This window comes from Rattus norvegicus, chromosome 15 (assembly GCF_021556685.1).
Source record: "Rattus norvegicus strain SHRSP/BbbUtx chromosome 15, alternate assembly SHRSP_T2T, whole genome shotgun sequence".
NCBI lineage: Eukaryota > Metazoa > Chordata > Mammalia > Rodentia > Muridae > Rattus > Rattus norvegicus.
Window position 1 is genome coordinate 12,495,809 of NC_141548.1, and position 11,005 is coordinate 12,506,813.

At 46.6% G+C, this 11,005-nt stretch overlaps 2 protein-coding genes and 1 long non-coding RNA gene across 10 annotated transcripts in view; 1 reads left to right on the plus strand and 2 right to left on the minus strand.

The window, feature by feature from the left end:
• The window catches only part of Ngly1 (N-glycanase 1), a 50,865-nt gene extending 50,446 nt beyond the window's left edge, over window positions 1-419 (minus strand). For 6 of the 8 annotated variants that reach the window (XM_087586005.1, XM_087586001.1, XM_087586000.1 and 3 more), the window contains exon 1: window positions 244-419. In XM_087586005.1, coding sequence (XP_087442131.1) covers window positions 244-315 — 72 coding nt within the window. In that variant the 5' untranslated portion in view covers window positions 316-419. 8 annotated transcript variants of the gene reach the window in all.
• Window positions 420-4,531: 4,112 nt separating this feature from the next.
• LOC148000822 (uncharacterized) lies at window positions 4,532-6,312 on the minus strand. Its single transcript, XR_015638659.1, has 3 exons — window positions 5,915-6,312; window positions 4,919-5,119; window positions 4,532-4,731 (listed from the first exon to the last, which is right to left on the minus strand). It is a non-coding gene; the product is annotated as an uncharacterized LOC148000822 (long non-coding RNA).
• Window positions 6,313-6,707: 395 nt separating this feature from the next.
• On the plus strand, window positions 6,708-10,190 carry Oxsm (3-oxoacyl-ACP synthase, mitochondrial). The gene is given in 2 exon segments (NM_001100508.1): window positions 6,708-7,929; window positions 8,807-10,190. Coding segments are annotated over 2 exon segments (1,371 nt in total). The 5' UTR covers window positions 6,708-6,961; the 3' UTR covers window positions 9,210-10,190.
• Window positions 10,191-11,005: the final 815 nt, after the last annotated feature.

An 11,005-nucleotide genomic window follows, 5' to 3' on the forward strand; every position in this document is an offset into this window, starting at 1 on the left:
TCAACCCAAAGTTCGTAACTTAGAACTACAAATGTGTCAACCACCAAACTCGAAGTGAACATTTAACGGGTGCTCGGGCTGAGTCACAGCGCCTGGATCCTTCAGCGAGATGGGACACCACAGCTGTCAGAGGCAATGACAGCCCCAGCGAGCGCCCTCGTCGCCCAGCCCGCCCCGCCTCAGGCCCGAGTGTCGGCGGCCCCGCCCGCCTGCGGCCCTCAGGCTCCAGGGCCCCGGCTGCACCTCAGGATGTTGTCGGCGTAGGTGAGCAGCAGCTTGGAGGCCTCCAGAAAGGTCTCCGGGGTGTTCTGGCATAACTCGGCCACGGCCGGAGACGCAGAGCTCGACGAGCTGCCCAGTGTGGCCGACGCCATGGCTGAGCCGCGGCCTTCGCCACCTCGCGCTCCGCGGCCCGCACTGAGCAGGCGCTGAGGAGCGCCTAGGCCTCCGCAGAGGCCTGAGGCCAGGGGGCGGGGAGAGACGCCGAGGGGCGGGGCGTTCCGGGAGGGTTAGGGGCGGGGTTAGGGGCGGGGCGAGCCACCGAGAGGCGGGTTGTGAACGTTGGCTCACAGCGGGCCTGCCAGTGGAGGAGAGGGCTATGGTGACAGCTAGTGTTGGGTAGAGGCCCACGGATAATTGTACAGCCTTCTTTTTGCGGTAGATAAATGTCGTTTGTGGAAGAAAAGAGTCCAGAAGAAAGAGCAAGTTTGTTTTGTCTTTTTTGGGGAGGGAGGGGTTATGGGGAAGGGGGAGCGATCATGGACTGTGGCCTAGACTGGGCTCACAGTCCTGAATTCGCTGCAGTCCTGCCTCAAAATCTTTGATGACTGGTGTTTGGCTTCAGAAACAAAAGCATAGTTCAGAACTCTGCTAGGCTTCTGATTCATGTATTTTCTGAAATCTGTTGATGAACGTCACCTCGGTCGTTTCTCACAAGGTATGATTCTGCTGTATGGAGCATTTTTTAATCAGTGGGTTGGGGACTCAGTTTATCATGTCACCGGCGCAAAAGCCATATACAAGAATAGAATAAAATGAACGAGAATAAAGTTTATATATACATTGTATCTTTTGACTCATACAGGCGTATCGCTTACCAATTTCCTTAATTTATCTTCGAAAGTGAATCACCTCTTTAGTCCTGCCATGCTTCACCACACTGATGTCGCCGGCATCAACCCTGGGAATTGGCTCCAGCGCTCAGCTATATACCCAGCCTTCATTGCTTCTTTTTCTTCTTCAAGACAGGGTTTTTTTCTGCATAGCTCTGGTTAAACTAGAACTCAAGCTGCAGAGCAGGCTGGCCTTGAACTCAGATCTGCCTGACCTCTGCCTCCTGAGTACTGGGATTAAAGGCTTGTCCACTACCACTGGCTTTATTATTATTTTTTAATGTCGAAATGTCACTAAGGGTACACTTGACCTTGATTTTTAGTCAGACCTGGAGTCTTCCATATTCCACTCTCCTTAAATAGCTGGAATTACATGTAGGAACCACTAGACTTAGCTAGCAGCTATTTCTGGGCTTTGTATTTTAAAGATATTTACTTATGTAACCTCCTTTGGCACTTTATTATCTGTTGCTTTTTAATGTTTCTGGGCAATTTCTTTTGAGACTTTTCTAGAACTTCTGAATATTCATCTGTCAGATATACCTAAATGCTAAATGCTAGCATTTAGGTTTGTGGACCAACTTCAAGAATGTTGTTTTCAGCTCGGCATGTTGGCAAATCCCAAAACTTGGAAGGTAGAGGCAGGAGAATCAAAAGTTCAAGGTTAACTTTGGTTTAGTAGTGAGGTTGAGGCCAGCCTGGGCTTCACCAGACCCTGTCAACATACAAAATACACACACACACACACACACACACACACACACACACACACACACCCCTCTACCACTACCACCACTATCAAAAGACATGAAAGTTGGAGGGAGATGAAGGAAAAGGGGATTAAAACGGGAGGGGGGCAGTAAAGGTGACGGAAGAGAGATAATGGACGGACTGTGGCCAAAGACTATTATATATCTATGAGACTGTGAAAGCATCATTCTTAAAAAGAGACTATTATGTTTAACAAAGAGACTGCTATTAACTTTCGTTTAAACTTTTCATTGGCTAACTAGCAATTTCTTTTTGTGGCTCATAACAAAGTTACACTTAGGTTTTTGGCCCAGCTCCGAGTGCTATGTTCCCAGCTGTTTGCTTGTGATCCCAGTAAAAGGTAGAGGCAGGCCAGGGGGTGCAACTTGGTTGGAAGAAGTGCAGCACGGAAGTCAGGGTTTGCTATGTGTGCTCCTGCCTTACTTCTAGGTCACTCCCTCTGCTTGTGCTTGTGGTCAAGGATGTGAGTGTTCAACTTCCTGCTCTGGCTGCTGGGCCTGCTGGCATGCCACCACCCTTGACTCTAACCTTTGGAGCCATAAACCAAACTACATTGTTTTATAAGTCGCCTTGGTTGTGGTGTTTTATCACAACAGTAGAAAAGCTTAATATCCACAGAAACTAATACTGAGAGAGTGGGATACTGCTGTGGTGAATTTGACCATGTGGGGCGTTTTTTGGTCAGGGGAGGGTATTATGCAAGGATTTTGGAAGACTTGGGCTAGAAAACAAGATAAATTGTTCTGTTTGTAGAGCAAAGGAGCTCTGGGGAGCTTAACATTACAGCCAAAGCATGTGCTGGAGAGAGGAAGTTTCACCCAGTTGAGAAATTTGCACTGGAATAAAAGAAAAGGGTACTCTCTAGGCAATATCTCCCCCAGCAAAATGTATAGCTTATAAGACAGCCTAAAGCATTTTCTGATCCCAGAGAGTAACTGAAAAAAAAGTACTGTTGCTAATGTGATTCAAGCGACCCCATCCCTGGCTGGCAGCCACACTCGGCTGTGTTGTTCCCACAATGCCAGCTTTTGACTTGTAGGATACAAGAATGAGGGTTACAGATCCTACCTCTGTGGCTTGTGAGAGCCTCTGAGGCCAGATAACCTGTGGTAGGGAATTCTCTGCATGAAGATCCTGAGAGAGTAAGAGTTGTGGCAGACTGTGGTGTGGAGCTGTGAAAGGGAAGCTTGGGTTCCAGTGGAGATCACAAGATGTTGACGATATCAATGCTATGAGAAATCTGCCAAGGATTGAATAGAGAGAGTGGGACCAGCCCAAGAGAGAGATGTAGGCAACAGGCAGGAAAGCTAGAGGGTTGGAGCCCTTAACCGAAGACAGGGTTTGGTGTTTTGTTCTGCTAGGTAATGGTCATGGTTTGGTCCAGTATGTTCTTATTATGCCCCACTTGGGCCTTTTGGGATGGTAATGTGTGTCATATATTGGAAATATGTAATTTGCCTTATGATTTTACAGAAGGTTGCATTCTGAGATGCTTCACATCTTAGAAGAGACTCTGGACTTTTAAGCAGTGTTAAGACTGTGAAAGACTACAGGGACTTTTAAAGTTTCACTAAATGCATTTTGCATTATATGGCCAGGAGTCTATGAAGACCAGGGAGTTGGGTGTGGTGGTTTGAATGAACAATGTTCCCAACAGGCTCTAGTCAGTGGCCTAGTTTGGGGACATTTAGGTGGTACAGCCATGCTAGAAGAAGTACGTCACTGAAAGTAGTTGAGAAAACAACTTTATGTTTGCTCTCTTGGCTCCACATTTGTGATAAAGGATGTGAGCTTTCAGCTTCCTCCTCTAGCCACCATGCTTGCTGCCTGCTGACCTACTGTCCCAGTTGTAGACACTTGGCCCTCTGGAAATATAAGGCCTTTGCCTCTGAGCCATTTCTCCTACCCCTCATTTTTATTTTTAAGTGTGTGTGTTTGTGTGTGTGTGTGTGTGTGTGTATGTGTGTGTGTGTAGCACATGCATACACATTCCTCTTCCATGGTATTTGGAGATCAGAGGACAATTTCTGGGAGTTGGCTTTTTTCTTCCACTGTTAAGAGTTCTGAAAATGGTCGTGAGCCCTATCCACCAATGGCTGAGCCGTGGTGATGTACACCTTTAATCCCATCCCTCAGGAGGCAGCGGCAGATGGAGCTCTGTGAGATTGAGGCCAGCCTGGACTACAGAGTGAATTCTAGGACAGCCAGGGCTGTAAAACCCTGTCTTGAAAAATCAAAACCAAATCAAACAACAACAACAAACCCAAACCAAGCAAAACACAGAAACAAGCAAGCAAGCACGCACGCACGCACGCACGCACGCACGCACGCACGCACGCACACACAGAGAGAGAGAGAGCAAGCGCGCTGGAGAAATGGAATTCAGATTATCAAGCTATAAAGGTTAGTGGCAGGTGTCTTTATCTACTCAGTCAAACTTCTCAAATTTAGCCCTGGCCACAGCGGCCTGGTGTTTTGTCTGTATTGGACTCTTGCCTGTTGAAATGCCTGCTTCCCCCCAGTTACTTCACTTGTATTTACTCAGCTCACAGACTGAAGCCTAGGTTCCCTTCTTTGAATAATTTCCTGACTTAATGAGATAGCACTTGACCTCAGTCTCCTTTGGTTACAATAATATTACAAACAAGTTCAACTTGTTGGATAGGAACTTTATTTAATTGAGAACTGGATTTGGAAATAAAGTGTTGATCCAGAGAAATTCTAAGAGGAGGCTATGATAAACAGAACCAAGCTGAAGACTTTTGTTCATGAATACATGGTGACATGTTAGCAAACAATATGGTAGTAGTTCACATGCAGCTGTTATGATGTTATAAACTGCTTACCCCTTTCCAGACGGAAGCAAAATGATCAAAGAGAGAAATAGAAATGTAAGCCACAGCCTTGTCATACCACTTTGTTATGTGTGTGCATTGTTTCGAGAATTCTTCCCCTGGGAAGATGTAAACAAACACCCAGCCTCTTTATAAAGCACCAACAATAAATCAAAGCAAAATTCCCAAAGTGCGACTTACCTCTAAGTTTGTACAGCTCACCCTCAGAGCATGGGTTGCTCACAGGACTGTGGGAGACCCCACGGCATCTCCACCACCAAAAAGTTTCACGGCAGCATGGATGATGGCGTGACTTCTCCATGGCTGCATAGATAGAGTTCCTCTTTCAGCTACCCTTCCACAGTCTACATGCCCCAGCAACCTTTTGAGATCCGAGGCTGCCTGCAATGGGAGCAGTAAAACATGCAAATGGCCAAAAGGTATTTTCACTTCGGGGAGAGCATACTAAGCAAGTGGAGAGCCACTGGATCAGGAGCAAGTTGGCTTTTCCTAGACATTTTAGACAAAGTAGGCTTCCAAATAAATCCTATCCAAGACTAAACCGACCTCAGATCCTTTTTTCTACAGTTGGAAAGCTAGCATGTATGGTAACAACCTCAAGAGGTATCACCCACGAGAAAATATATTAGCATTACTACAAGGTTCAGGTGGAGCTCGAACAGTCAATCCTTTATCTGAAGAAAGTAAAGCTCGCACGCGGGACAGACTTGAACAGTTAATAAACAGTCCCTCGCTGTGTTGCTCCTTATTCTGCTTACCCACTACAGATTCAGTTATATTTATCTCTGAGCAAGTAAGTTAAACTTTTTGTAAGCTCAGAAATTTCCACTTCAGATACTGGGCATATTCCGTTCACTTCCTGTCATGGGTCAGCCATTAAAAGTTTTATTTTTACAGAAGTAGTTGTTAACATCATTTGCTATGGTAAATAAGAGTAAGGAAAAATGGAAATGAAGGAGACACCATAACCACTGCAGATCACTACAGACTTTAGGTTTTCTTTTGTTTTGTTTTAAAGACAAAGTCTTAAGGTTGGTAAGCCAGACTGGCTTTACACACACTACACAGCTGAGGACTGAGTTCCTGATCCTCTAACCCCACCCCCACTCCACCCCCCATCCCCGCCACCAAGTGCTGAAATAGCAGGCTCTACCATTATCTGATTTCTTTGCAAACCTTTAAAGTGGACGATCTATTCTGTTTTGTAATCAACGTCTCCTAACAAATTCTCAACGTCTCTGCACATTTCGACATATTCAGCCGTAGTATTGTTTTCATAGTTTGCGTGGCATTTAGATGTTTTCCCAAACGACCTCTTGTTTCAGGGGGAGTAGCATTCTGAAGAGTTCTATGAATACTTTCTACAGAGATACCAGGGAAGCCTGGGTTCCAGGCTACCGCTCTGTGTCCTCCTCGGAATGTGCTGGGGAAATGATAGCTTCCCTTATCTGGCGACACCGGAATATCTGGGCATTATCGCTGTGTGCTAAGGTGAGGTTTCCCAAGCAACCGAAACAGGTTCTGGAGCCAGAACAGCGGACTCCCAGCCCCGGAACCCGGCGGAAGTCCTTCTCCGCGGGTCTGACCTCCGACGCCAGAAGCCAGTCTCCGGGCGGAAGAAACGCTGCGCAGCAGACCAGCGTGCGCATGCGCACTCGGTGAGCGCCCGCAAAGGCTTGTTTCAGGTAGTTGCTGCGTTTCGCACCCGGGTTTCGGGGTAGGGGTGGAGGGCGTGACGTGGCCGTGGAGCCCTGAGAACTCCTAACACTGAGCTCGGGAAATAATGTCCGGCTTTCCTAACACCGCGGTGCTGTGCTGTGGCGGAGGGCGCCGGAAAAGCTAGCTGCCCTACACGGAAGTAGATAAAATGCTCTTCAAAGAATGGGGCCGAGGCGGCCTTTGTGCACTGACTTTAGCAATGCCACATAGACACAACCGACGCTCTACAGTAATCCTCCGTGAGCCTGAAGAAGGATGCCCCCTGCAGGGTGGGGTGGCTTTGTGAAATCCAGCGAACTTGCTGTCAGTTGACAGTCTGAGGGACCTCATAGATTACAAATAAAAGTTAAGTCCAAGCGAGTGTTGCATTTTTCTGTGGCTTTTAGCACATGACCTCAAGCACACCTAGGGTGTGTATGTAAGATCCTTCGATTGTTTAAACAAAAGTTGCTGTCTCTTGTGATCTGTTCCAGGAATGTGTTTCTGATCTTCTGAATTTCAACCATGTTGTCAAAGTGCTTGCAACATTTTCTAAAAGCCCATCTGTATCCAGCATCATATTGTTGGTTAATAAGCAAGCACAAGTTTTCTGGAAGTGTGCCAGCAGCCGGGTCGCGCAGGCGAGTTGTCATCACAGGCATTGGACTAGTGACACCACTTGGCGTTGGAACTCAACTAGTTTGGGATCGGCTTCTCCGAGGAGAAAGTGGAATTGTTTCTGTAGTTGGTGATGAGTACAAGAGTATTCCTTGCAGTGTAGCTGCTTTTGTACCAAGAGGTTCAGATAAAGGTCAGTTTAATGAACAAAACTTTGTGTCCAAATCAGATGCCAAGTCCATGTCCTCTCCCACCATCATGGCGGTCGGAGCAGCAGAGTTGGCCCTGAAAGACTCCGGCTGGTATCCAAAACTAGAAGCAGATCAGGTGGCTACTGGCGTTGCCATTGGCATGGGCATGGTTCCTCTGGAAGTTGTTTCTGAAACTGCTTTAATGTTTCAAACCAAAGGTTATAGTAAAGTAAGCCCATTCTTTGTCCCTAAGATTCTGATCAATATGGCTGCAGGCCAGGTCAGCATTCGCTACAAACTCAAAGGCCCCAATCATTCAGTGTCTACAGCCTGTACCACGGGTGCACATGCTGTGGGAGACTCTTTTAGACTTATAGCCCATGGTGACGCAGATGTGATGGTGGCTGGAGGCACAGACTCTTGTATTAGTCCGTTATCTCTCGCTGGGTTTTCCAGAGCCCGGGCTCTAAGCACGAACCCAGATCCTAAGCTGGCCTGCCGACCATTTCATCCAGAAAGAGATGGTTTTGTCATGGGTGAGGGAGCTGCTGTACTGGTGCTAGAAGAACATGAACATGCTGTTCAGAGAGGAGCCCGGATCTACGCAGAAGTTTTGGGTTATGGACTCTCAGGTGATGCTGGTCACATAACTGCCCCCGATCCTGAAGGAGAAGGTGCTTTAAGGTAAAAACTGGTCTTTCTGTTCAAAATAGTTTTTCCTCTTAGGATACTGTATTAAGGTACCATTGGAACTTCAAATTAAAAAATAAATTACCTAGTCTTGGTGTATAGTATATATCCTTAGAGCAAAGTTTTTTGTTTGTTTTTTTTAAATTATTTGCTTGAAATTGTTGAAAACATTTGAAGATCTTTAGACAAAAATTGAATGGACTTTAGTTAGAACCAATAGAGTTGTGTCTTTGCTAGCTTCCTATGCCCCACCTTCTGTTTGGTAGTCATGAGTGCGCTCCCTTCCTCCGCCCCCCTCTGAACGTCAGGCCTGGAGAATGGAGGCAGACCTGCTAGCTGTGTCTGGGTGGATTCTGTTCTTTTCAAAGCAGCATCTGCAGGTCGCGAATCACCCAGGGGTCTTGCTGGCATGCCAGTTCTGACTGCGGTCTACGTTGACACTTAAGAGTCGACATGTGGGGCTGGGGATTTAGCTCAGTGGTAGAGCGCTTACCTAGGAAGCGCAAGGCCCTGGGTTTGATCCCCAGCTCCGAAAAAAAGAACCAAAAAAAAAAAAAAAGAGTCGACATGTCTAACTAGCTCCAGTCTATCCAGTCTAAAGACCACACTTTGGGAAAAAGTCCTTGGTTATATGTTACCATCCAAGCTTAAACTTTATTTTATCCAATTGAATCAGCCAGACGTTTAGCAAGCTTTCCTATAATGGGACAAATACTAGCTAGCTACCTTTAGCTTTACGGCTAGTAGGGTCTCTGCTATGACACTCAGGATGGGCCCACCCAGTGTACCTGGAAACCTTATTTTACACAAGCTACTCAGGTGAACATCTCCTGTGATTAACGATCATGCGATACTTTTCTTCTCTTGCCAGATGCATGGCTGCTGCTGTAAAAGATGCAGGCGTATCACCTGATCAGATATCCTATGTCAACGCACATGCCACCTCCACACCACTGGGTGACGCTGCTGAGAACAGAGCCATCAAGAGGCTCTTTAGGGACCATGCTCGTGCCCTCGCCATATCCTCCACAAAGGGAGCCACGGGGCATCTTCTGGGAGCTGCAGGGGCAGTCGAGGCAGCTTTCACTGCACTGGCTTGTTACCATCACAAACTACCGCCAACTTTAAACCTGGATTGTACAGAGGCAGAATTTGATCTCAATTATGTTCCACTGGAGGCACAGGAATGGAAAACCGAGGGTCGATGTATTGGACTCACCAATTCCTTCGGGTTTGGTGGTACTAATGCGACACTTTGTATTGCTGGCATGTAAGCTTTGGCTTTCAATAGTCATAAATGTATAAATAGTATGCACATAAATGTCTTATCAGTGCCCAGGTGACTCTAGCCTACTTGGTATTTGTACAGTTCTTTGCTAGTGAACATGCTACCTAGTACTTGTCGGTATTTTATAGCATCTTGGTGTCTCCTGTGAGATTTCCGTGGCAACTGTGACAACTAGAAATGTCTCTGGAGGACAGGATAGCCTGCACACAGAACTACTGATTTATATTTTTCTAACGCACTATTTCACCCATCCCTGTCCTTTTTAGATATTTATTTAGAGACTAGCTCCTCTGAGCAAGGCTGTGTTGCTTCATGGTGTAACTCTAGGGGCACCATTGTCATACAGCATATAGGGAGGAATGTAATACAAGTAGGAGTGTGCATCATCAGGCAGCATCCTTTGAGGACAGCTGTCAGTCAATGATGGCCTAGTCACCCCTGACCTGTGTAGGTCTCCTCAGTGGATTTTCCCCCAAGCTTTCATTTCTCTGAAGGAGGAAGTGAAGCTGATTTGGCATTTTTCTTGTCTTTTCTCATTTGTCCTTCCTTCCTTCCTTCCTTTCTCCTCCTCTTCTTCCCCTTCCTCCTCTTCCTCCTCTTCCTCTTCCTCCCCCTCTTCCTCCCCTCTTCCTCTTCCTCCTCTTCCTCCTCTTCCCCTTCCTCCTCTTCCTCCCCTTCCTCCTCTTCTTCCTCCTCTTCATCCTCTTCCTCCCCTTCCTCCTCTTCCTCCTCCTCTCCCTCCTCTCCTCCTCCTCTTCCTCTTCTTCCTCCTCCTCCTCTTCTTCCTCTTCCTCCCCCTCTTCCTCCTCTTCCTCTTCTTTCTCCTCTTCCTCCTCCTCTTCCTCCTCTACTTCTTTGAGACTGGGTTTCTCTTGGAACTCATTCTATAAACCCTGGCTGGCCTTGAACTCAACAAAGATCTGCCTGCCTCTGCCTCCCAAGTGCTACTATTAAAGGTGTACACCACCATGGTCTGGCTGGTTTGGCATTTCTCATTCTGGGGATATTTGTGTTGTGGTGAATGGGCATAGAGATCTTTTGAAAAACTCTTAGTAAACCAGGCCACCTCCCCTTAGTCCACCTCTAACTGTGTGACTGTGACAGTGTTCTCCAAGCTTCCCACTGCCAGGGTAACAAGTTCTTCAGAGGTGACAGCCAGCTAGGGAGGCACTTGGAAGGCAGGGCTTTTATCGCTCTTCTGAGTAAGTGCTTTCATTTCCATGCAGACCCTCAAGTCCACGGTGACGTGGAGCTTCATTCAGGTGTCTACATTTCCCTGTAACACCTTCAATGCCTTTCTGTCCCCGTACTGTTTCATGATCTTTATTTTGGTTCCATGAGTCATCTCCCAGACAAACTGCCTTTTGGCCTCAGCTTTCTTGTTGGTTCACACAATGAGAGAGTAAAAAAGAAGATAAATGGCTATATGCCTTTCTGTAGGATGAGGAGCAGTCCCACATTTTACTTAAAACTTTGTTCTTATTTTATTTTATTTTTTTTGATTTTTTTAAAAAAATAATGTGTATGAGTAAGCACTCCCTGAGTCACAACAGGGCACTGGATCCCCTGTAACTGGAGTTATAGATGGTTGTGAACTACCCTGTCAGTGCTTAGAACCAAACCCAAGTTTCTGCAAGAGCGACAAGTCAGATCTCCAGCCCCTTGTCCTTGTTCTTCAAAATCTGTATGTCCATGTCGGAGTGGGACATATTTGTGGGTGCAAGTGCTGTAGTGGTGGCCAGAGGACAACTCTGTGGAGTTGGTGCTCTCCTCTCACTTTTA